The sequence below is a fragment of the Bacillus rossius genome, chromosome 14, assembly GCF_032445375.1.
Source record: "Bacillus rossius redtenbacheri isolate Brsri chromosome 14, Brsri_v3, whole genome shotgun sequence".
NCBI classification, from domain to species: domain Eukaryota; kingdom Metazoa; phylum Arthropoda; class Insecta; order Phasmatodea; family Bacillidae; genus Bacillus; species Bacillus rossius.
This window is the reverse complement of record NC_086341.1, coordinates 44,859,578-44,886,125: the sequence shown is the minus strand read 5'-3', so window position 1 is coordinate 44,886,125 and position 26,548 is coordinate 44,859,578. Positions and strand designations below refer to the sequence as shown.

At 42.6% G+C, this 26,548-nt stretch overlaps 1 protein-coding gene across 4 annotated transcripts in view; it reads left to right on the top strand.

Annotated features, from left to right (window-relative positions):
- LOC134538845 (fibronectin type-III domain-containing protein 3A) overlaps nucleotides 1–15,920 on the top strand; it is a 416,513-nt gene extending 400,593 nt beyond the window's left edge. For all 4 annotated transcript variants that reach the window (XM_063380387.1, XM_063380388.1, XM_063380389.1 and 1 more), the window contains 7 exons: nucleotides 277–452; nucleotides 2,579–2,848; nucleotides 3,213–3,466; nucleotides 8,186–8,389; nucleotides 10,431–10,597; nucleotides 11,956–12,278; nucleotides 14,212–15,920. In XM_063380387.1, the coding sequence (XP_063236457.1) occupies nucleotides 277–452; nucleotides 2,579–2,848; nucleotides 3,213–3,466; nucleotides 8,186–8,389; nucleotides 10,431–10,597; nucleotides 11,956–12,278; nucleotides 14,212–14,334 (1,517 nt within the window). In that variant the 3' untranslated portion in view covers nucleotides 14,335–15,920. The remainder of the gene's footprint in view (nucleotides 1–276; nucleotides 453–2,578; nucleotides 2,849–3,212; nucleotides 3,467–8,185; nucleotides 8,390–10,430; nucleotides 10,598–11,955; nucleotides 12,279–14,211) is intronic.
- Nucleotides 15,921–26,548: the final 10,628 nt, after the last annotated feature.

Genomic DNA, 26,548 nt, shown 5'->3' with positions numbered 1-26,548 from the left:
TTATTAGAAAAAATGTGAGTTTACAGATTTTTTTTTTTTCTGTTTTTGTGTGAAGCGCACGTATGGGTAGGTGGTAAAATCCGCCGGGGTAATCCTAAATGTTCCAAGATTGAAGCAGATTAATTTTATCTTGTTGCCAACTACAGCAAAACAATTTGTGTTGGCCCTGTGACACACCTGAGCGTGGAATCAGCGTCCCCGGGTCTCGGCTCGTCGCCCGGCCGCGGCGCAGCTGTGGCGTGGGAAGTGAGCGTCCCCTGTGGCAACTGCCGGCAGGCTACCCGGAGTACGACGGAGGCGCCCCGCTGACTGAGTTCGAGGTGCAGATGACGCGCCCGGAGGACGCCAGCGGCCAGCCGGTGTACTCGGGCAGGGACGCGGAGTGCTTGGTGACTGACCTCTCCCCCGGCCGGTCCTACCTGTTCCAAGTGCGGGCGGCCAACAGGATCGGGGTGAGTGGGGTCGTTACCGCAACGCCGAACGTACAATAACACCGAATACCATAACGCAGAATGTCAAAATTGACCACAACGCCGACGGCTAGAAAACTGCTGTGTACCACAACGCCGAATTACCACAACGCCGAACGTACAATAACACCAAATACCATAACGCCGAATGTCAAAATTGACCACAACGCCGATGGCTAGAAAATTGCTGTGTACCACAATGCCGAATTACCACAACGCCGGAAAAATGATTTTGCGGGGAGCAAAATGAAAAATAACTGAATGAATTTGTGTGCTAACCTTACCTAACGTAACTTTCGTGGCAGTACCGCAATGACATTTCTCGGCGTTAATGTATTTCGGCATTGTGGTTATTCGGCGTTGTGGTACACGGTGGTTATTCGGCGTTGTGGTACACGGCAGTTTTCTAGCTGTTGGCGTTGTGGTCAATTTTGACATTCAGCGTTATGGTATTCGGAGTTATTGTACGTTCGGCGTTGTGGTGCGTCCCCGGGTGAGTGTGCTGCGCGCGCCTCATTGCCGGTGGGCGTGTGCGTTTCCGCGTTGTCAACGCCCTGCGAGATTTAACCGAGGAATGGACTGTGTCAACACAGGCCAATCAAAAAATTGTCCATGTCCTTTCTTTTGCCTTGTATTCCAGGTTGAGTGCTTTTAATGGTGGGCACAATGCGTAGGGACTGCGATTGGGTCATATTTTGCCCCAGGTTAGATAGTGCGTGTGTGTGTGTATTTTTTTTTTATGTGGCATCAACATGTCGGGAAAACGTATTTGTTGGTAACACTGTTTGCTGGAAGGGTCAAGTTTGTCTTCTGAAGAGATTCTGGTAGGTTTACATGTTACTTGTTGGTCTTTTGCATCATATGAGCCACAGAATACTCAAGTGTTAATCTAAGACTTGTGGTCCTCAAACATTTTGAAGTTGGGGCGCATTTAAAATCATACAAATCACTGTAGATGCACTATTTACAAATTTCTGTGAAAGTTGTTATTGTAATTAAGTAAAATATTACAGGAAAAAATTAGATAAAAAATAAAATGAAACATATCTTAAGATTATTCATTTCTGTGTTTATGAGGAAAATGAGCCTGTAGAGTCGTTCAAATAACACACATAATAGAGAAACTGTAATATGTTTTATATCTGTAATACCGCAGGTTCTAGGATGCACAGAGTTCCCTGGTGCACACTATGAGAACCACCGATCTAAGGTGTTAAGTGATCGTGATTGCTTTCTTGCTCATGTGACAAGGTCACAACTTCTGGCATGACTTAAATTAATTTATTATCTGTGAGTTTGAAATTAAAATTGTTGAGAGTTCTCATTGCTTTCTCTGTGTATATAAGTACAATGATAAATCGTAACTTTTTTTTTATTTCTCTTACTATGTTTGGAGGGTTAATGTCATAGTTTCTCTACTTCATTTAGACCATATTATTAATGACAGTTTAGATCACTTGCCTGCTTTCAAACAATCTGGGTTTCTTTCGGTGAGTCTTCTTATCCATATTTTTTTATGCAGGTTGTTTCTGTGACATGCAGAGTTTTATTGGAGCACTCTTGTTTTCTCCACCATTGCTGCCTCTAGGGACTTAGCATGGGAGGGAAGAATTATGATAGGGAGAATGTACCCCCCCCCCTCCTTCCTTAAATCCTAAAACAATCTGTGGTTCTCACCAACAAAAAGGAAAGAATTTGAAAGCAAACAGAGAGCAAAGTGGTCAGGGGTGTAGCCTGGGGGGGGGGGGGGGGTTTAGGGGTTCAAACACCCCCCCCCCCCCTTAGCCCCAAATCTTTAATTAAATTTCTTATTCATCACTTTAAACAAATTTCATATTAAAAATTAATAAAATTATTACCATTACAATATTTAAATTTTAAGTACTGAAAACTGCTAAAATAGCACTATTTTACACCTTAAAATCCAAATTTTCCCGGGGGAGGACCCCAAGACCCCCGCTTTAATACCACCGGGGGGGGGGGGGAAGGGGGGGCATGCTTCTTAACACCCCCCATACACAAATCCTGGCTACGCCACTGAAAGTGGTTCTACCCGTCCCGAATGAAAGTCAGCGTCCGTCCATGTAAAGTGGTGGATGTGGTTCCAGGCGGGCCCGTGGTCCGTGCCGGTGGAGGTGGTGAGCGGGGCGGCGCCCCCCGACGCTCCCCCCGCGCCGCACGTGGCGTGCCGCTCCCCGCACCACGCCCTGGTGCAGTGGGAGGAGCCGGCGAGCAACGGAGCCCCCGTCCTCGACTACCGCCTGGAGATGAGCACCTCCGAGAGCGAGGCGGACTTCTCCACCGTCTTCCACGGCCTGGCCCAGGCCCACGAGGTGAAGGGCCTCGCCCCGGCCACCGCCTACTTCTTCCGCGTCCAGGTACGGCGCCTCGCCTCGTGTTCCGGCACGCTTGGGAACACGCCTGGGTATCTGACGGTCAGTTAGAGACGGACGAGTCTGCAAACTTGTGGGACGAGTGTACAAGTGTTCGTTGAAATATGGAATGTCAAAAATTATGTGTGTGTGTATACACACAAACACACATACATATATACACACACACACATACACACCTGCTCAGACTACTTTCATTGGATAATCGTGATAAGAACATTTTGATGTGTGTATTCAGATTATTATTACAATTTAAAAAAAAAAAAATCAAAAAAAATCTGATGTTCGCACGGGCCTAGTCGGACAGTGCGTGACGACCGGGACGCGGGGGTAAACCCCGGTTGTGCAGGCCAGCAACAGCGCGGGCTGGAGCGCGCCGTCGCTCGCCGGCACGGCCGCCACGCCCGCGTCCCCCCCGGCGGCCGTGTCCCTGCCGCGCTGCGCGGCCACGTCCTCGTCGCTGGCGCTGAGCTGGCCCGAGCCCGCCTGCCACGGCGCCGACATCCTGCACTACGTGGTGGACGCGGGCGAGCGGCTGATGCAGACCCCGGGCCCCGCGCGCGAGTGCCGCCTGGAGGGTCTCCAGCCCGACACCACCTACAGGTGACGCTTCCCCCGGAGCACGTCGTTCCAGCGGAGCGTCTTTCATCCCGACACACGCACGCACACAGGGGCGTAGCCAGGGGTTTTAGGGATTAGATTCTGATTTCTGGATTTGTCATTCTAATAATACATCGTTTCAGTAGAATGTCTTTTATCCCAACACACACATACACACAGGGGCTTAGCCAGGGGGGGGGGGGGGGTTAGGGGTTTTAGGGATTAGATACTGATTTCTGGATCTGTCATTCTAATACATAGTTTCAGTAGAATGTCTTTTGTCCCAACACACACATACACACAGGGGTGTAGCCAGGGGAGGAGGTTTTAGGGGTTTTAGGGATTAGATTCTGATTTCTGGATCTGTCATTCCAATACATCGTTTCAGAGGAGTGTCTTTTATCCCAACACACACACGCAGGGGCGTAGCCAGGGGAGGAGGGTTTTCAGGGGTTCAAACACACCCCGCCCCCCCACTCTTAGCACCGAATCTTTAATTAATTTCTTATTCATCACTCAAACAAATTTCATATTAAAAATTAAATAAAATTTTTTTTACCATTTACAATATTTAAATTTTTAAGTACCGAAAACTGCTAAAAATAGCACTATTTTTCACCTTAAAATCCAAAAAAAAAATTCCCGGGTGGAGGATCTCCCCGAACCCCCCCGCCTGTTTTAATACGGGTTGGGGGGGGGGGGGGGGGCACATGCTTCTTAACATACACACACACACACATACACACACACACACACACACACACACACATATACTGGCTACGCCAGTGGGCACACACAGACACACTACACTCGTTACTCATTTAATTTTTTTTAGCAGCTACCAGTTTCCAAACCAGAAACTTTTATATAGAACTGAAATTATGGAATTATATTTCTTGATTATGCTGTCTGTAGGTATGTGCGAATACTAGTATTTTTGATTCGAAGCGAATATTGATTTGAATGTTTAAATACTCACAAATTCTAATCAAATTGAGAGTATTGTTCTCAGTGAAGCTTTATTACACTTATATTTCTCTCTCTTTCTGTCTCTTTCTCTTTTTTCTCTCTCTCTTTCTCCCTAGTAAAGTTTTACTAAACAAAATTATAATACTTTTAATTAAAATTTCAGAAAACAAATATATTTAAAAAAAAACTACATTATAGAAGTGTTAACGGGGAATGAATTTAACAGCTAAAAAAATAAATAGCACCAATAATGGCTTCATGGCCATAAAACGTATAGCTCATTTATAGCAAAGTCAAATTGAATATACAGTAGAACCCCGATTTAACGAAGTGCTATGGTTACCGAAAATGTTCACTCTAAATCGATGTTTCGTTAAATCCGATTTACCCATTTTCAATGACCTCCGCACTCATAATCGCGTCCCTACGTTTCCATATCGTAGACAGGGTCGACGCCGATATCTTGTGCTGCCGTGCTATCTCAGACTTTGTCAACTTTCCCGAAATCTCTATTGCAACCATTCTGTTTATAAGTCCGTTTTTTCGGAAACCGTGAGTGGTCGCATCAGTGGGATTCTACTGTATCAATAAAAAAGCTAAGCAGGTCGTCAACAGGCAGTGTAGTCAATTCCAATCGCAATCTGTAGTTAAAATCCAAGAAGAAAAGCAAAAAATCTAAGTCCGAACAGCACTTATAAAAAATGTATTCCAAAAACTAAACACCGCGCACAAAGCTCTTACTGAGAATAATGATAATGGCGTATTGGTGTGACCTGGAGGATGGGAATGGGAATATTTGGAAACGTGTGATTATTGGCTAGCACTGTTACTATGCGGGCGTGATTGGAAGATAACGTGGTGAGTCAAGCCAATGTAAGGGAGGGGGAGGCGGACGCGGACAAAGAAACCCTTCATGACGTCATGTGTCGCGGACAGTCTATCTATCCAGGCGCGCGCAAAGGCACGCACCTACGCAATTCAGTTACAGCGCCCGGAGTTTTTAAGCAATTTGAACAATTTTTTTTATTTTTTTGTGTTTGGACAGATGATGCAAAGGCACATATTAATATATAGTACCTCCATTCTATTACTGACACCACAGAGTGTATTTTTTAATAAGTTTCCGTTACAATTTACTTTAATTTTTTGGAAATATATATTATTATTTTAATAAATTGGTGTTTTTTGATAGTTCCTGAAAACCTTTACGTTAAATCGCTGTTTTCGTTAAATCCGTGTTCGCAAAATCGGGGTTCTACTGTATAAAGTGCTTCAGTTGATATGCTTTTCGACTGATTTGTTTAGTTGAAGGTTCGCACAGGCCTAGCTGCCAGACTCTTTGGGTGTTTACTACTGGAGTGGGAACACTGTGTGGTCAGATCACTTCACGTTTATCCTGCCTGGTGATCTGGGTTAATTTCCGGATGGGATGGAACCTGAATATAGAACCTGAATTTCTCGCACGTGGGAAACCTGTACATTACAGTGGGGTGATGGGATTTCTCAGAATACAGTAGAACCTCGATGATACGTTCCCGTTTCATACATTTTCCCGTGTCATACGCCGATTAATTTCGGTCCCGCCGAAAGTACTATATTTACAATGGTTTACTTTCCCGGAACATACACTTATAAAACCATTAATTTCCCGTTTCATACGTTTTTACGAAGCGGAAAAGTCCTAAAATCCACAAATTTTTAATATTCCTCCTTATAAACTCAGTTTTAATGCTTTTATTTTGAAAAACGATCATTGTTTACATTTGCAAACGTAAGAAAATAACTATCACACCATAGATATGGATAGTATCAGGAAGACTGTGCACTTCGCTAGTAGCATCTATGGCCAGCACCAAGCGAGACTAGTGGCGCAAACAAGAAATGATCATGAAAATGGTGCACGTGCTTTACCAAGGCACGGATCTCATATTTTGTGCAGTCGTTTATCTTTGAACTGAATATATCCGTTTGTTATTGTTTTTTTACGATTGGATTGTTTTGTATTTTACGTTTCTCAAGTTAAAATTTTATTGAAAATTGTTCTGTTGCATAAAGTTGTTTGTAAAATGTAGCAAACAAGCAAAAATTTCTGATTTTTTTTTTTTACAATAGCCTAATTTTTTTAATTTCTAATTTAGGCTTGATGATTTTCCCCCCCTCCAAGAAAGGACTTCATAACATTTTTTAAGGCCACTGTTTCTCATGTCAGCTTTACTTGATTATGGACTGTATTTTACATTTCTGGTGGTTTTATTATATGTATAATATAATTATGAATTCATATCTTTCAGTAATATAATGCAATTATTTACACATATGTATTTATGTTTAATCTGGCATTGTGCTGGTATGCTAGATTGGAGAAAAATTTCATTATTGCCATTCCCTTTTCATACACTTTCCCGCATCATACACCATTTTTGTGCCCTCCGTTGAAAAGTGTATGACAGGGGTTCTACTGTACTTCCCATTTCCCCCATCCAGTGGCGTAGCCAGGGGGGGGTTTTAGGGGTTCGAACCCCCCCCTTAGCACCAAATCTTTAATTAATTTCTTATTCATCACTCAAACAAATTTCATATTAAAATTAATAAATTACAATACTTACAATATTTAAATTTAAGTACCCAAAACTGCTAAAATAGCACTATTTTACACCTTAAAATCCAAATTTTCCCGGGGGAGGACCCCCGGACCCCCCGCTTTAATACGGCGGGGGGGGGGGGGGGGGGGCGCATGCTTCTTAACACCCCCCATACACAAATCCTGGCTACGCCACTGCCCCCATCCAACTCATTCCGTCTTTGCTCAGTTCTCATCTCATCACCCCTTGTCTTCTCTAGTGACATTGATGGCTATCAGATGTTATGCCCATTAATTCATTTGTATATCCAGTCATTAATACATTAAATAATACATTTAATAATTCATCAACTAATTGGTTTGCATTTCTATCACAAAAACTCATTTCATGTTTCTTGGCTGTCAATATCATAACAAATTTGAGAATTTTGAAATGCCAGGTAAAATTAATTAAAATTTTCTGAAAGAAATTCAAACCAATTTTTAGAAATTCAAACCATTTTTTGAAGGAGCCAGTGGCATTGCAGATAAACCTAAAAAAAGTTTCATTTCTGCAATAAATTTAATTCTCCCCATTTGTACAACCCAAAAAAATGTTAAAAATTTAATTTTGTTAGCTATTTTATGAAAAAAGTATGCACTGTATATTTTTTTTCATTTCGTGAAAGTGAAACAATTGAAAAAGTCTTACAAGTTTTTATCTGTAATTACTGTAAATATAAAAATCTTGACCTGAAATGGGAGGCACCCCACTTAAGTAACTCATTTCCAGTTTGCTGCCTCTTGATTTTTTTTTCGTAGTTTGATCGGAGAGTGTCGAGACGGCATGTCGCGTGCAGTCAGGGGCGCAACAACTATTTTTCCAAAAGGGGGGGGGGGGGGGGGGGGGGGGGTAATATACCTTTTTATAAAGAATCATCGATCCCCCCTATTGAAGCGGGGGGGTCCGGGGGTCCTCCCCCGGGAAAATTTGTGTTTCAAGGTGGAAAATGGTGCTATTTAAGCAGTTTTATTATCTAAAAATTGAATACGCAGCACTTTCTTTGCCCCCGTTTGCCCCCACTTCAAGGTTTCAGGGGGGGGGGGGGGGCAAAATATCCTTGGTCCCCCCCCCCCCCTTGTTGTTGCGCCCTTGCGTGCAGTGAGAGAGTGTGTGTGTGTGCGTGCGACAGGTTGCGCGTGCAAGCGGTGAACAGCGTGGGTCCGGGCCCCTTCTCGCCCGTGCTGCGCGCCACCACGCTCCGCACGCCCCCTCCGCCCCCGAGGCTGGAGCTCGTCAACGCCTACCACAACTACCTGAAGCTGAAGTGGGGGGACGGCAAGAACGCCGACTTCACCCGCTACGTCGTCGAGATGGAGGGGCCCCGCTCTCGCGAGTGAGTGTTCAGTCCCTTGGAACTGGAAATTCGCAGACATTTTTATTCTTAAATCCGACCTGATACTATATTAGCTTCACAGATTTAATGATTTTGTATAAAATTTTGATGCAGTTTGGCAAAACATTTGCAATGAAAAAAATTTTTTTTTTGGAATTAGAAATGCCTTAATACAACCTTGAATACATTTTTATTGTATTTGTTCAGAAAGTAAACAAACAGTAGGTCCATTGAAGGCTATACATAACCCTTTGCATATATATATTCAGGGCTAGATTTTAAGGAATATTTTAACCTGCCCAACGGACAGGTGTAATCGAAAATTTGCCTGTCCGCCATCCAATTTGCCTGTCCGCTGTTTTACCCAAATAAAAAAAATTTCAAAGTCGCTGAAAAAGTGAGGAAAAAGGATTTTTGCTATATTTTGCACCTATTTTTATCACACACTTAACATCCTTATTTAATCATCATTTTCAGATGAGTCACTGCACGAATTACTTGGCTGATTCTGTCTTGAACATCTTCGATAAGGAGGCTGAAAGGGTCAAAGTTTTCTCTGAACATTATGATACCAGAGATTTATTGCTGGTGCTGGATCAAACTCACTTTCAGAAGGTGACTGTATTTGAACACGCATGAGGGCAGACAGTGTATCATCATTTAGACAGTTTCGCCAGTCTGTCTTTATAGACTTCTGATCCAGATGATTTTGAATGCATTTCGCAGACTTTGCAAAACATTTGTTTTGTTTCTGTGTCGTAACGAACCAAAGAAACTCGGAACACCAAGACGTTAAAAAGGTACGGGACCGGGCGATTTTGTCATATTTAACATTATATTCTGACTTGTCCTCGTCCGTTTTTCTTTTCTTTTCTGGTGGTTTTTAAGCACCAGTAATGAATTTCCACATTGTGTAACGCAGTTAATTAAATACTTAAACAATCGCCGTAACAAGATAAACTGTAAAAGATTACAGTGTCCTCTGTAAACAAGTAATGTTTATTTTTTGATGCAACAGTTGACAGGCGAATTTTCAAGCAGTCGCAGTCACTGCGGCCACTGTCAGCGTCATCTGGAGTACGCCGTGAAATGTTAACCACGCGAAAACGCTTTTCTGTTAACAAACTATATTAAAGTAGAGCAAGTAATTAGTAAAGTCGCGATTTATAAAGACAATAAATTTAAAAAATTATATTTTGAAAGTAAACAACAGTAAATTACGTAATTGTTGGCTGCACTGCAAAAAAATTAATATTAAAACATGGCAACAAAAACAAACATAATCGGTGTGAGACGTTTTGCATCTCTAGCATACGAATACGACTATGTTATGTGAATCATGACGTGAACGTAAGATTTTAAGAATTATGATTCAGAAGATTTCAGCACGGTTTGTACATAACCTATTTTTTTTCCCGCGGTATACAATAGCCAGAGTCGTCCGTCACAAAAGAGCAGCCATTATTGTTTATTTATAGATATTGTCAAAGATGTTTTATTTGAGGTCGCGGTCGCATAAATGTTATTAATCACCTCTGCTGCATTAGTGCGTGCGAATAACCTCGGCATCACAAGTTGCACCTGTCCACCGGACAGTTGCCTTTTTTATTTTGCCTGCCCGGACGAGATTTTACCTGTCTCGGGCAGGCGGACAGGCGCTAAAATCGAGCCCTGTATATATTACTAGGGACCGGAAAAATTCGCGGGTTCAATAACCTCCAGGATGAACTCCACAGTTCTACGTACACTCGGTCAAATGCCACCCACTCATTGGCTGCTGTCTTGTGAGACGTCCCAACGTAGCAGCCTGTGATTCGATAAAGCTTTGTTTGGGTGTTTCTCATTGGCCCAGATTCATCCAGGTGAGTTGTGAGCCAATAACAGAGGCAGCACTGAGGTATAACTATTTGTATTTTAGCCTATCGCGAAATGAATTTGTGAATTTTTCCGGTCTCTATATATTACCAGTTGCCTATGGTTGGAAAATAAGCTTTGTTGGTTGTCCGTATTGCTGACGCAATTGTTTTTCCCCCCCTTCTAGATTCCAGATGGTCTACCAAGGAACCAGCCTGTCCTGCAAGGTGAATCGGTTGCAGGAGTTGACGACCTACAGGTTCCGCGTCGCTGCCGTCAACGACGCCGGCCAAGGGGACTACAGCGACGTCCAGGAATACGCCACTACCATCACCCCTCCTCCCCCGCCAAAAGGTTTGCATTTTTCGTTGGATCACTCGTCAATTCACCACACACGCCATTACTTTATCCCCAACCTCCCTCCCGGTGACATGCAAAAGTAAACTTACTTATTTGAGATGATGGTTCGCTAGATTTTGCTCTCCCCAATGTGGAGTTACGCTTCTAACCTGGGGTTCCAGCTGCCTTTACTTGGAACCAAGCTTCGGGTTATCTGTGGTCGACTAACTCTTTAGTGAGAGCCAGAAATAATGGAGCATGAACTTGTAAACAAGGATAGACAGTGTCCATGAATGAGGACAGGCAGGCAGTCTCTTGCTGTCGGGTACTTAAGGGACCCGCCTCGTCAGGGGTGTATGTGTGTCAGTGAGGCGGGATGATAAGCGCGACGCTCGCTGATGCTTCTAGCGCGGTGTCGCCTCTGAGCTGGCGCGCAGTCTTCTCGTCGTCACAGGACAACTATGAATTTTGAGCGGTGACCGTAACATTACATGACGGATAAATGATGTTAAAGGTGTAATGCAAGTCCCTTAAGTGCTGTCAAGAATCTGTACTGGTTGTTTTACGCCTAAAAATTACTCTGGAAACATGTGTTTTAGCAATTTTAACTCTTCTAAAAATACAGTTTAAAAAATTGATCCGAAATCAAAAGTACTTTTCAGCCCTCGGCGAACTCTTGAATGCTTTTTGTAAGTAGACCCCACTAGAATATCTTGGGTAGGATTGAAATCACGTTGTTTTTCCTGAAGCTCTGCGCACCGTGTGTGGGCCAGGGCAGACAGGGGCCATAACACGGGTTGGCAAGTGGTTTATGGAAACGCTCACCTGTGGTTGTTGCTGCACGGGGTTTATTACCTACTAGTTGACACTGTGTTGCAACAGCCTCTCCTTACCCACTGCACTATGACTGACGCTTGCACTCGACACGGTTCACTGAGGAGTTACCTGTGTCATATAGTTGGGCAGATCTGTGGCCCAACTCCAGCAGTCTTGATGCATAGCATAGTCAGCCAGACGTCCCTCGGCAGCCATTGCAATGAGGCTCCAACTCTGCAACTGCCATTTCTGTTTACTAAATTATCTGCTGCATTTGCACATGTTACAGATGTTGGTGAGTTTTCCTGCTTGTGTATGAAGTCATTACTATTGTAGGCCATTCACAGTGTAGGTTTCCCTGGGGATGTTTAAAGTAACAAAACGTAATTTCATGGAAACTTGCTTTGTGGATGTGCCTTGTGTTCGGAAATTGTGAGATACCTTCAATTGTAAGAGGCACCATTTTTTCTGAGCTTTAAAGTCGCGAAGGTGTGTGTGTGTGTGTGTGATGTCTGGCTTGCCGCGAGGTGAGCGTGTGCGTTTCGTGCGGTCGGCAGCGCCCAAGGTGACGGAGACGCAGCTCCGCGGCTGCAGCGTGGAGTGGGCGCCGTGCCGGCCGGTCGGAGGCGACGCCGTGCTGTACCAGGTGCAGCTGGCGCGCTGCCGGGACCAGGACTACCAGGTGGCGCAGACGTGCGACGAGCCAAGGGCCCAGCTGTCCGGCCTGGAGCCCGGCACGGACTACCTCGTGAGGGTGTGCCCCGTGCGCCGCGCGGCGAGCGGCCTGGTCGCCGGCGCAGCGTCCCCTTCCACCGCCTTCTGCACGGCGGCGGCCGCGTGTCCTGTGGCCAGCGCCGCGCCGAGGAGCTCCGTCTCCCAGGTGAGCGCGCGCGGCTGGAACCTCTCGCCAGGGAAGCCGTGTAACTCGGCAACTGGGTTTAACCGTGTACTCTACGATCTGCAGCCTTTACACACGTTACATATGTTTGTCAGTTTTCCTGCTAGTGTATGAAGTTTTTACTATTGTAGGCCATTCACAGTGTAGGTTTCCCTGGGGGATGTTTAAAGAAATAAAAAAATGGGTGCATGTATTTAGGTACGCGCGTGAGAAGTTATACTTATTTGGCATCATTAAAAAATAGTTTTTAATTGCATGCAAATAATTCTCCGTGGTAGCGTTAAACGTTTAACGCAACCTTGTTGGAAGTCGCATTAGAAGTATATCTTCAACAAAATGTAATTGCATGGAAATATTATTATTGCAACAGATATGCCAGTGTTGCCACATTGATACAATCCAGCTGGTTAACATTAAAACTCTTTATTTTGTGTACCACCTTTAATTATAAGTTGGAAAAAATAGTTAAATTGAAAATAATTTTTAATTTTTCCAAGCCCATAAATTATTGTATTTTACAGTATTATTTAATATGTTTACAAAATGGTTACAACCATGATGGCGTCTTGCAGTTACGTTTTCTTAAGTAAGAATTGATTATCATCAGATGATGCTCTTGATGAAATACAACAAAAAGAGATATTTCCATAATCCCTGTTCCAAATTTTTATTTCAAAAATAATTTTTTTTTTTTTTGCAAAAATATTTTGACATTTGTGAATAATTTGGCCTTTGAATAGTTCAATATTTTCGATATGACATTTCAAATTTAAAATATTTTTAAAAATTTTTGTTAGCAATATATAGGCCTAAAACATGTTGGACTCATTCACAAAAAGATGACTTATTGAGAAATTTAGGTTTTTTTTTCTGCAACACTATTCACATGTTGTTTTTGTATTTAACAAATAATCACTGATAATGAGTCTGAAAGATCTTTGAGTGCACCTGGACTTCTCAACAAAATTAAAGTAGACCTGATTCTGAAATAGTTTCAATGCTGGCGCAGGCAAGGAAAAACGTGTTGATATCCCCATTATGACCTAATCATCTGAGAATTATATGGATTCTAGGTACTTTCTATTCTACGTAGTATCGATGGTTGAGGTATCGAATATTGAAAGACACACCTCTATTAATTAGGACCCACCAATTTTGATTTTCAAATATTTTCACACAGTAGCTTTCATAGTATTTAATTTCTTGGCTCCAAACGGCATGGGATCCAGCTGTGGCCATTTGTTTTTCGTTAGCGTTTCATAAATTGGGATAATAATTTTGACAGTTGTGTGTACTTTCTACCTGGCGTTAACTGACCGGTGTCGGTTGTTAAACATCAGATTGTGAAATGGAATAAAAGCTTCGGAGGATACGAATCATACCTCGTTAATTTAGATGCGAGTTTAGTATTGCCTTTGAATATATATACTGTATAGAAGTCGCGAGTGGATAGGATTTAATCTACGTTCTTCAGGAGCGTATGATGAGCAGCTTGGGAACTTCACCGCTGCAGTGCGCTGCCGTAACGCCCTGTATCGTCTTAGGTTGTTATTTACATGTTAGAGCGCAGCACTGTCGCCCGCTGTCATTCCCCCGCACCCCCCACCAATCATTCACTGCAGCTCAAGGTCATTCAATGGGAGGGGGAAGGGGTGTTTGAAGAGTCCGACACTTGTCCGCTAGGGACCACCACAAGTCGATGCCCTAGAGATGGTGGCGATTGCGGCGGCGAATTAACCAACTGCCTCAAAACCGTATTAGAATTTTTAACCTGGGCTGGCGACTTCTATACAGTATATATATTCAAAGGTATTGCTGAAGCAAATACTCTTCTAGCCATGGGGTTTTCGGAAGCTGGCAGAGGGATTGCTGGGGCGAGGAGTGTGACGAGTGACTGTCGTGCTGTCGTTCGCAGGCGGCCGAGTGGAAGCCGCTGACGGACCAGCAGAAGGCTCTCATCATCCTGGCTGGCTTCACCGTGTTCGCCGTTCTTGTGGCGGCGATCGTGCAGCACATCCTTCCCGTGTCGTCGCGCTAGGGCGTCTCCCCGCCCCTCTTCTTCCAGGCTGCTTTCCAACCAGCGTACGCTTGCCTCGTGTTCATCCCCCCTTCCCTTCTCTTCCTGCCCACACCGCAACTCAGAACATACCATTTTTCTATACTTACTATTTTAAAAGGTCTTGGAGTAAAGCGAGAGCTTGTGTCAGATGTTTTTGTGGTGGTCACAATTCTTCGTCTGTCAATCGTTTTTCCATCCCCTCCTTTTCGAAGGTCGAAGGAATTTACTGTCGTCAATTCTCGTGTGGCTTACCGGGGCTTTTGTGGATGTGATGTGTTTCTCGTGCTGTTCGGAAAGGGAGGGGGTTGGCCGCAAAGCTAGCCGTGTGTGCGTGCGGTCTTGACCGTGCTGGTGTTTTTATATGTGTGTGTGTGTTTGCTGTGCGAGGCGTGACTAGGGGGCAACGAACCGTGCATTCAGGGTATATCTTAGCTGTTTTAATTCGGACGTTTTGAGTCGCGAGGCGAACTTTGGTGTACGATGGTGCCGCCGTCGATCGATGTGTTCCTGTAGGTGGTGACTGTCGCGGAGGAATGTTACCGATGTGGTTGTTTGCACGTGTTGTTCTGATGCATGTGGGAATCGTGCAGAGAGGTGTTTTGTGTATCTGTTCTTATATTACTGACCTTTATATTTTCTTGAAGAGCATTTCATTACTTTCTGGTGTTGCGTTTCTCAGTATCGTGTACGCCATTGTGCAGCAGGTGATGTATTCGGTGCTAAACCTTTCATAATGTGCATTTAACCAATATTATTGATTGCCAGAAAAATTTTATTTTTATTTTTACTGTTGTGCTTAATGATGGGACGTAGGGTAGCTTTAAGAAAAATATTACGTAATGCATGAGTTTGCTTCAATGCCTTATTTTTTGATAGGAAAGTTTTGAAGCCATTGCAGGTTGCATTGCATCGTTACGTAAATGTTTGTTCCTGAATATACAATATTGATGAGAAAATGTTTGGTTGAACAACCACAGTTTTATATATATTGTAACATTTATTACTGTGTTAAGTGGATTTTTGTACAGAATTAATCAGATGTATTATGGTGTAATATTATGATGGTTACAGAGGTATTAAATTATTTTGAAGTAAATTCACAGTAGTTTAATGGTTGATTTTTTATTAATGTTGCATATAGAATTTTTTAATGGTTGGAAAGCAGAGTATTTTATGAAGGTATTATAATATGTTAAAAGTTTAAACAATTATTATATTTCATCGATTGTATAAATGTGATGTCTACAGTGACTGATGTGGACTAGGAGTTGTGTTAGCACCAGTAATGAGCCAAAGTATTTTGAAAATGGCAATGTGAGTGTCTGGACTGTCCATTACGAATTAATTATTTGTCTAAAGAGGGTTCTAGATGTTCTTTTGGAAAAGAATATTGTTCTAACTCAAGTAATCAAGAGTAATATATACATATATTACACAAATTATATAACAGACTATTAAATAAAATAATAAAAAAAATATTTTATGTAAGTGTATCAGTGATACTCGTTTTCATTAAGTCAATTTTTTCTGCGGTATGAAAATAAAAAAGATTCATAAAAATGCTATTATCTTATTTATTATTTTATCCTGAAATTAATGTTACTTGACTTTAAGCATTTATAGCAAAACTGTGGGGAGCATCTTGTACTAATATAAATAATTATAAAATAGTGTTTTTGAATGTAATTAAAATATATAATTCCCTAACTTTTAGTGTAATAAAATGTGCTAGGTTTGTATAGATATTTGTTATATTGAATATGAATTTGATAGTTGCTGTCTTTATGTATTTGGTAAGAAAATTGCACACATAATAATTAATTACCTGAGGTTTTTTAAATCCTACTAAAGAACAATACATTTTTAAGACATAACATTTCCAAAAAGGGCAATAATTTGAGCTGTTAAAACAGTGTTGATGGTGTGAAATATCATTTTACAAAAAAATTTCAAACATTTTTTTTTTTTTCCAACTGTCATAATTTAATGACAGAATCCATCATCCACAACAGGTGATTGTTTACAGACAGATAAATAGATTAAAAAACAAGAGTGGATTCATATGCTCTGATGTGATACATTGCAACAAGATTTTCGAACCTACCTTTATTTTAGAACCTATCTTTCAGCACGTGTGGAGTCTCATGTAAAGTTTTTTTCTTTTTTCTTTGTGAGGTTCCACACTTCACTAATTGCTTAAGAAATTTTAAGTTCAGTTAAACCTCGTTTATCCTGACTAACTGGGACCAAAGGTAATCTGGACATTCGAAAATACGGATAATCCAGGTAATATGGGTAATAAGCAAAATAAAATTTTAAATAAGCAGAAAATATTTATTGTAACTAAATTACATAGTATACAATCCCAATGTTGTTTACAAGTCATTAAAAAAATAGAGAAATAACTTTTCACATAATTTCTTAACAAAGAATTCATCAACTTCTGTTACAAACATGTATGGCATTTGAATGATGCACGTTCAGGTACATTTTTTTGCTAACCTTCCTTTGTTTGCAGTGATGTAGAATACAATTGTAATTTTTATGTGAACATTAAATAAAATTTCTTCCTCTCTGGTCCAGAATCACCTATGCCTGGGTAAACTAGGTTTTACTGTACCTTGACATGCTCTTTGGTGTAAATTTGGTTTTATCGCAATTCACTGTTTATTCTTGTCCCACGTAATATTATGAAATTTTTTTATTTTTTTTTTTATTTTTTTTTTTTACCGTAAACACAAAGTTTGGTACATCACTAAAAATAAATGTATTTGTTACCAAGAGTGCAGGTGATAGTGGTTTATGTTTTCTTCCAAAGAAAAAAGTGTTATTATGCAAATATAGTTTGGTAGTTACACATTTTGTTATAAATGACACCTTTAACTGCATATACAATCTCCATTACCCCTCAAAATATCATAAAACCGAGTGGGATCGTGTGACCTTTCTTGTCAGCAATTTCAGTGAAACTTGTTGATTAGGGTCTGTAAAACCTGGAAGAGTGAGTATATTCAGGCTTATAGTAACAAGTGATGGCTCAAATCCCAATTTTATTGCATCCAAATCTCGAATTCGAGTCCCAAAGAGAACTTTGAATACACCCCTTGAATCCCGATCTACGTTTCCAGGGTCTGAAATAAAACAATGAACAAGAAATGGAATATATTAACTATGGTGTTGAATCATTTAACCTTTTAATGTTTCATTAATGAACTAAGTTTCTATAATCAATACATATTGTAATTTTATTTATCCAATTACATGTTAAAAGTCAATGTCTTGGGGAATGGTAACAGGATATGAATTAAGGAAAAAAAAAATTGACGTAGTAAGATTCAGAGGTTAACAGTGGTGAATTTTTTGATTTACTTCTATTTCCTCCAATATTTTTCTTAAATTTATTTTTCCTCAAATATCCAAAACCCTCTAAGGGTTTGATGACATTTGAGGATGTGATTGGCCCACCCCTAAAAGTAGCCCTGGCAGGAACTCACACATGTACTCTCCCTCGCTTCTTTGAGGCAGTCAACCCCCTCCAGCTGTCCAGAAGAAGCATGGGCTCCAATCTGCTGGCCAATCACAGAGCTGCAGCCATCCCCCACCAAGGGCAGACCCAGCTTGAAAATTTTGACTGGGCAATTTGTGGGGGAGTGGGGGGGGGGGAGTTTATGAAAGACCTTCCAGTTGAATGTGAAGTATTAAATCTACATAATAAAACTCTTTAACACCTACTAACAGACAACGCACAGCTTAAACCGGTGGGTCTAGAAGCATGCAATTCCTTATATATAAAGACAGGAAAAATTTGCGAATACATTTTGCGATAAGCTAAAATACAAATCGTTATACCTCAGTCCTGCCTCTGTTATTGGTTCACAACTCACCTTGATGACTCTGGGCCAATGAGAAACACCCGACCAAAGCTTTATCGAATCACAGGCTGCTACGTTGGGACGTCTCACAAGACAAGAGCCAATGAGTGGATGGCATTTGACCGAGTGTACGTAGAACTATGGAGTTCATCCTACAGGTCATTGAACCCGCAAATTTTTCTGGTCCCTACTTATATAACGTATTTGGGCACTAAGAAAGGATTTATGAAAATTCCTCCCCTCAAAGAGGGTTAAATTGGGGATGAAAGTTTGTCCTTATTGAAGTTGGAATTATGAAAATTATTTAGTCTTCTGTTTTTTAAATAAAAGTCGGTTGTATCAGCATTTTTTGTAATCATCAAAAATGATGGATCAAATACTTTCCCATCGGGCACACGGCTAGTAAATAATCTCTTGGGCTATTTAAACACATTTCTGACATCCTGAAAAGTAATATTTTTGTACTTCCATTTTTTTTTTATTTATGAAGGGGGGCTGCAATACCTCCATTGCCTCTTCCCCGCCCCCATAGTACTGCCACTGTCCCCCACCCATTGCCTTCAAACACTTTCCTTTTTCATGAAAGTTCTGTTGTTCTTCCAATTAGCATCATATGAAAGTAATTTTTTTAGGAGCTTAAGTTAAAAATAATAAATACTTATGTTCATGCATTTATATTTATAATTTTTTGCATGATTAAACGAAACAACTAGTTAATTTTTATATGGTTCTTTAAAAATATTTCACATTCAATAAATTGTTCTCGACTAAATTTGGTTGGCATGTACTTTCTCCTGTTACATTTAGAACCAAGTTAAAAAGATGCTCTTATATTAATGAAAGATTTTATTCACAGTTTATTGCAGACATTAATGCTCAAAAGTTTTTTTTTTTTTTTTTTTTCACAGTAAATGAAATTATGATCAAGAACAGAAAGCAGAGTCCCACTAAATATTAAGTAAAAATGGGTTCATAGCAAAGAAACAAAAGAGGTTATTCATAAAGAACAGTTTTTTATTTATTTTATTCAACAGCTCAACCTGAAAATACTTGCATTCTTTCTTTCAACATTTTAAACTTATCTAAAAGTTTTTTCATCAATATTAAAATTCATACATCCTTGATACTTAAATTAAATTTATTTAAGTACATTTAACATTTTTCTTCATAGGATCTGTATAGTAATTTGAGATACACTAAAAGATTGTAGTTTGTCCACTCCATCCAGATCACAAGTACATAAAAACATTGAAACTTAATACTGAAAAATCTTGACATTTATACTACGCATATTGTATTAAGATAGAAGGAATATAAGTAGTATAACATACTTTTACTCCTTGGCAGGAAAAATTTCTGTATCACAGAGGGCTGACCAATCCTCAAACACAGCACATGATGCATGCTATCCTTCCTGATTGGCTGAAACCCAGGATGATTAGGCGTAAAAGCTTCGGCCTGGGATGCACTTAGTCTTCAGTAACGCAAACCCCTCTCAAACAAATACACTTAGATTAAGTTAGGTTAGGAAAGAAAAATTTATTTCACAACAATGTTTCACAAAATCGTTGCATTAAAATTCGGTTCCAAAGTAGTTTCACTTCAAAAATTGTAGAGTTGAGTTACCTTGGAATTTCATACATTCATATTTAATTATGTACGTATGACATAATTTTAGCGATTTAATTAAAGAAACACAGTTTAGTTTGTCAGTGAATAACAACAGTAGACTACGGGGAATTGAAAGTGGAAGGTGTGTCACGACGAGTTAAAACGTCTCGTGTGAGTTTATTTAGACTACAATGTACATTGTCTTTCAGCTTGAATGATTGGTTGTCTAACAAGCACGTCACTGTTGGTGGAATAGGCCGGTCAGAATCACGTTTAGTAAAATAGTCTCGCTTATTCACAAGTACCGGACCAGCAGAATGTCGGATGAGCGAAAATGCCGGAATATTTTAGTGTGGTTTAATTCTTCCAAGACATTATTCCAGAAATACACAAAAAGGATAACACATAAAAATCCCATACTGCTGGCAAAAGGATTTCCGCTGCTCCTCTGGTTTCTGCAGTTTCTGTGAGATCAAAAAGTTCTATGTTATTACAGCCTTGTAGCACTCCATCCCTTTATCTGAAAGTCTCGAACTCTCCATACCAACCACCACAGACCAACCTATTTACGAGGTGCCACGAGGTTATGGTTTCAAAGAGCAGCGAATCATACGTGAACAGGTCACAGAGATGTTGCACAGTGGAGTAATCGAACCTTCAAATAGTCCGTACAATGCGTGCATTGTACTGGCCTCCAAAAATGACGGCACATTACGTTTCTGTACGGATTTTGCCCGCTCAATGCCGTAACACTTAGCTCACCACCCCCGCAGATTAGCGTAGAGACAGACGTGGCCGGCCTCGGGAGAGCCCGTGTATTCAGCACACTCGACCTAAAGTCGGGATACTGGCAAGTACCAATCAAACACCAGGATAGGGAGAAAACACCTTTCATGGTCCCAGATGGCAGGCGATTTCAGTATCGCGCCATGCCCTTCAGCCTAAAATGTGCACCAGCAACATTCCAGGCCATGATGACGAGAGTTTTGGAGGGGTTGAGGAACTTCGGGTATGTGGACCCATCGGTTAAAGTGGACCCACGCTGTCAAACTCGGTGTATGTGCTGCAACCTAGGAAAAATCACAAGAACTAATCTGCCACAGAAGCTCAGTTTCTTAGACTGTTGAAAGCGTGCGCGCATATCGATCTCCGCAGGTTACGTTACGGTGACGAAAAACCAAGATATAAAAGTTCTTGCAGGTATGTATGTCTGTGTAACGTGATTAAATACTTTAGGTAAATAAATTATGTATTATATTTAAAAGTAACGATAAAGGAGCCTGTGTTAATGGTAGGTGTTGGAAATGGTCAGCACGTAAGTAGTTTCGATCACAATTCCATTTGAATAACAATGGCGTAGGTTGGCTAAAGTGGACCTACGAGGTGCGGGTAAAGTGGTACTGGTCCACTTTACCCGCCATATTTTACGTAACATACAGTTTTTTTTTAAAATTAATTTTTACTTTAGGTAGGATTTACGATACTTCAAATTTCGCTTATAGTAGTGGCAGAAGTTAGTAAAAGCCAATCAGTGAGAAGCTTTTATTTAAATGCTACTCGCTGATTGGTTCATTTAAATTTCAACACAAGGCTATGTGAAAATTCGCTGTATCGTGAATACCACTTTTCTCATTTTTTATAACATATATAGAAAAGTTTTTGGTTTGTTGTAGATGTCAACACAGGCAGAAAAAGTGGGTGTGTCAAGAAAGAGATTGAAAACATAGAGTCAACAGTCCATGATTACTGCTGTTCATGCTGTTCGTAAAAACTATATGGGCTTGAATAGAGCGCAAAAAATGTTCAATGTGCCTAAAACATCTCTAGGAAGATATATCAATATGACTGACAAATCTCCTGAAGAATCCATTCTTACATCAGGTAGGAAACCAAAATTTTGTCCCAGAATGGAACAACAGTTAGTTGAATTTTTGTTGTTTATGGAAGCTAAATTATTTGGTTTAACTATGCAAGACGTAAGGAGGCTTGCCTACCAGTTAGCAGAATAAAATAATATTAAACATAGGTTTTCTGAACTCAGGGGGGCTGCTGGAAAGGACTGGTTATATGGATTTCTAAGGAGACATAAAAAATATCACATTACGAACTCCTTCAGGAACATCAAAAGCCAGAGCCAAGGGGTTCAATAAAACTAGTGTTGCAAACTTTTTTGATATTTTGGAAAGCGAATGTGACAAACGAACTTCCCTCCAACTAGAATCTACAATGTAGATAAAGTGGATTGTCTGTGCTAGCCATCAAAATACCTAAAGTGATTTCTTTAAAAGGTAAACGCCAGATTGGATCAATTTCATCAGCCGAACGAGGTTCACTTATCACTGTGATAGTATGCATGAGTGCTGGTGGGAGTTATGTACCACCTATGTTAGTGTTCCCAAGAAAAAACTTTAGTCATCTTACAAAAGGTGCTCCTCCAGGTTGTGTATTTACCTGCCACCCTTCTGGATGGATCAACAGTGACATTTTCAGTGAATGGTTTGATCACTTTGTGTATAGTACCAAACCTACATGCTCTGATCCTGTTCTCATTTTGGACGGACATTTCAGCCATACCAGGAATCTAGAAGTTATAGACAAAGCCAGAACGAATCATGTCACCATAATTTGTTTGCCACCACACAGCACACATAAACTTAAACCCCTTGATAAAACTCTCATGGGTGTTCTGAAACATTATTATAGCGAAGAAGTGCGTATGTTCTTGAGGATAACAGGCAGAGCTGTGACATATTTCGACGTAACTGAACTCTTTGGGAAAGCTCATCTGAAAGCACAAACCGCTGAAAATGCTGTCAGTGGTTTCCGCAAGACAGGAATATACCCAATTAAGGAGCGGCATGTGTTGTTACATCATCTCCTTTCAAAAACAGCCTTCAAGAAAGTCGTAAACGAGCTGCCAAAAAAATCCGGCCATTTCAGCCTACTGGAAAAAAGAAGAATAACCTAAATAAACATCTATCTGGGAAGACTATGGATACAAAGCAATCAGTCGAGCGTAACACATTTGAGGAAACTGATGCTACTTGTATCTATTGCTCTGGAAAGTTTTCTGATGACAGAGCTGGGGAAACGTGGGTTCAGTGTTTGGAGTGTTTGGACTGGAGTCACGAAGAATGTGCTGACAATGAAACTGCGCATTTCGTATGTGATATTTGCAAAACCTAATCCACCACTTTAGCACATATATCTACTGACATAGGGCTACACGTATGTGGTTAGTGCATCCTTATTACAATCATGTTGTCTAGAATGTTTTCAGTGTGCAAATAAGACATTTAGAATATCTTAGTAAATATGTGCACTATTATTCTACTAAACTTCACTATTAATAACTTTTTTGTCTCCGAAACGTGTACACACTGCATACTTATACAAATTAAAATTTAATCTTTGTTTAAAAGTTTTAATATTTTAGGATGGGTAAAGTGGACCCATGGTTCCACTTTACCCACGCTGTTCGGGTAAAGTGGACCTTTGCATACTTTTTTATATATCACTATATAAAGCCAACATCCTAAGTGAAATTAGTAGGTTCCATATTTTCGTTACCCTTACATACCACACTGTCATATTGAATAGACAGATGTAATTATCTTATACAGATACTGAAATACAACAAAAAAACAAAAGGGGGGTCCACAATACCCGAAGTTCCTCTACTTAATACAGTTCGCCCTCGCCTACCTAGATGACGTAATCATCTTCTCCGAGATGTGGGAAGATACCTGCCGACACCTTGCGCTCGTACTCGAAAGACTCGCCACACACCACCTAACGGCCAACCCGGCGAAGTGCCACCTGGGCACAGAGGAAGTCGAGTTCTTAGGGCACCTCGTCAATGCAGATGGGAACCAACCCCAGGCAGGCCACCTGCAAAAATTCGCGACTGCCGAAGCCCCACGCACGAGGAAAAAACTACAACGATTCATTGGGCTAATTAACTGGTTGAGAGTATACATAGGTAATCAATTTCTCCCAAATAATTGCGCCACTCACGAATCTGCTGTCCCCGCAAAAATGCTACCAATGGAACACCGAAGCCCAACGGGCATTCGAAGAGGTGAAGAGAGCGTTCACTAGGTGTCACACGCTGGCACACATTGACCCCGAACGCCCTCTAATCCTACAGACGGATGCCAGCGCCCTAGGGGTAGGAGCCGTACTTTTCCAAGTAGACGACCTCGGAGAGAAGCGTGTCGTAGAGTACACCAGCGCGAAGTTCGGGACAGCAGAACACAAGTACCATAGCAACGAACAATAATGTCTGGCGGTGATCTGGGCGATCAAAAAGTATCGACCGCACCTCGAAGGTCGTGTATTCACCCTTCGCACAGACAATCGCTGCCTGACCTGGCTCCAAACAATGCAGGGGCATAAGGGGAAGCTGCTAAGGTGGGCCTTACTACTCCAATCTATCGACTTCATTGTCGAGCACGTGCCAGGGCAGGAAAATCAACTGCCAAACGCCCTGTCACGAAAACCGAGCTACTAGCATGAAGTCGTAGACACGGAGGAATGGGAAGACATGCTATCGCCTGGACCCACCGCCGACCACCACCATCCGATGGCCACCTGCTCACGAATAACGACCGACGACGGACAGGCTGACACCCCACCCGACACGGCGACAGATGTGGATGAACGAGTCATGACAGCGCAACAGCGGTCTCTGGAGACGGCACGACGATGACTCCAAGCTGAAGACGAACTACAGACGACGTGGCAAATCCGGGACAGCCGGATCATGAACCGAGCACCTGGCGGGGCAGGGGAGTGGAAGGCTTACGTGCCTCCCGAAGCCCGCGAGGCCATCTTGTTTTTTCATGACCACGACCTGGCAGGACACCCCAGCACGGACCAGACCCGAAACGCGATCTCCCAACACTACCACTGGCCCAGCATGGCGCGAGACACCAGGGAATACGTCCGGGAGTGCAAGGTGTGCCAGGTCCGCAAGGCGCGCCGATGCGACAGCGAGCAGCAGCAGTATCCCTGCCAACCCACACATGCCTTCCAGACCATCGCTCTCGACCTGATGGGGCCCTACCCCTGGTCACCCAGGGGTAAGAGGTTCTTCCTGGTAGTGACAGATAAGTTAATGCGATGGACGGAGGCCTACCCATGTAGCAACGCGAGGGCCGCCACCATCATTCACCTCATGTCCTGAAAATTCTTTCTCTGGTGGGGCTACCCACAATCGGCCTTGACCGACAACGGCAGCCAGTTTATCGTCAAGTAGTGGAAGGACTGGTGCGCTCGGATGATGATACACCACCACACCACTCCGGCTTACCACCCTAGAGCCGACCCCACTGAGCGCAGGAATCAGGACCTGGAGGTACAGCTCCGCCTCAGACTGGGCGACGATCACTCACAATGGGACCAACATATTGCCGACGCCCTGTTTTGCACTCGCCATCGCGTGAATGCAGCGACCGGCCGCACAGCCACCGAGATGGTGCAGGGAGCAACTTGCCCCTCCCAGGCGAATTGGCCACGCACGGAGGCTGCACACGACGAAGGGGCGAGAGAACGCGACCAACACAGGACCACAATGCACAAGGATGCACGACGACGACAGATGGTATACACCCAGGGAATCACCCCCACGACCATGCGGGAACCACCCCCTGGTCCGAGCAGGAGACCAGGTGTACGTTCGTGTCCAATTCCTGTCCGTGGCGCCCCGGAACTACTGCGCAGGGCTAGCAGCGTGCTGGAGCAGCCCGTATAGAGTGCAAAGGCACCTAGGTCGAACCTCGTACCTGGTCCGACTTGGAGGTCGGTGTGTCAAGAAAATACACCGCGATGACCTACGCCTCGCCACGATACCCGGGGATCAACTACCGGAGGACCCTTACCATGACGAGACACCCGACCATAACCACCTGGTCATGGAGGAGCCTGAACCGACAACGATAACCGACAACGACAACCGACCGCAGCCACAGGAAGAGGACACCAGACACCGAGAGTCACCGGGATGCCCACGACAGGACGAACCCCACAAAGCCACGACATCCCACCAACCAAGACGAATGACCCTCCACAGCCAACTAACCATCAACGAAGTCTCACAAGATGAGATAGAAAACCAATCAGACAACAAGACAGCCATCATAGTGGAGCCTGACGACGAGGCCGACGAGACATCGGGTACCGTCGAACAGAGGATGCAACTCTACCAACCCGGGCCGCGCACGTATCACATGAGGAAACGGGATCCCAGCCAGATGGCATAACGCCCACCGTGGAGGAACCCAACGACGAGACGGACGAGACCCCAGGTATCCCCGAATGCAGTAGACAACCCAACTCGCACGGATCACCTGTCAGCCACGACACAAACACCCAACACACACCACCAACGGGGAAGACAATCGACCACGACAACAACACCGACGCCACATGAACGACAAGAGACGCCACCCGAACCACAACTAGGGACGTCGAGACCTGTGAGGCACAGACGACTCCCGAGATATCTGGCCTGATACGACCTCGGGAGGACCCAGAGAGCCCACCGCGACAACCAAGACTCCGGAACAACGACGGAGGGAAACCGACCAACAACAAGCGGGAACTATCACCTAAGAACACCGAGAGCGTCTCCAGTGTGGACATGCTGTCGCAACTGTGGCACCACCATCACAACGCGCCATCACAGGCGCCACGACGCCGCCCCCCGG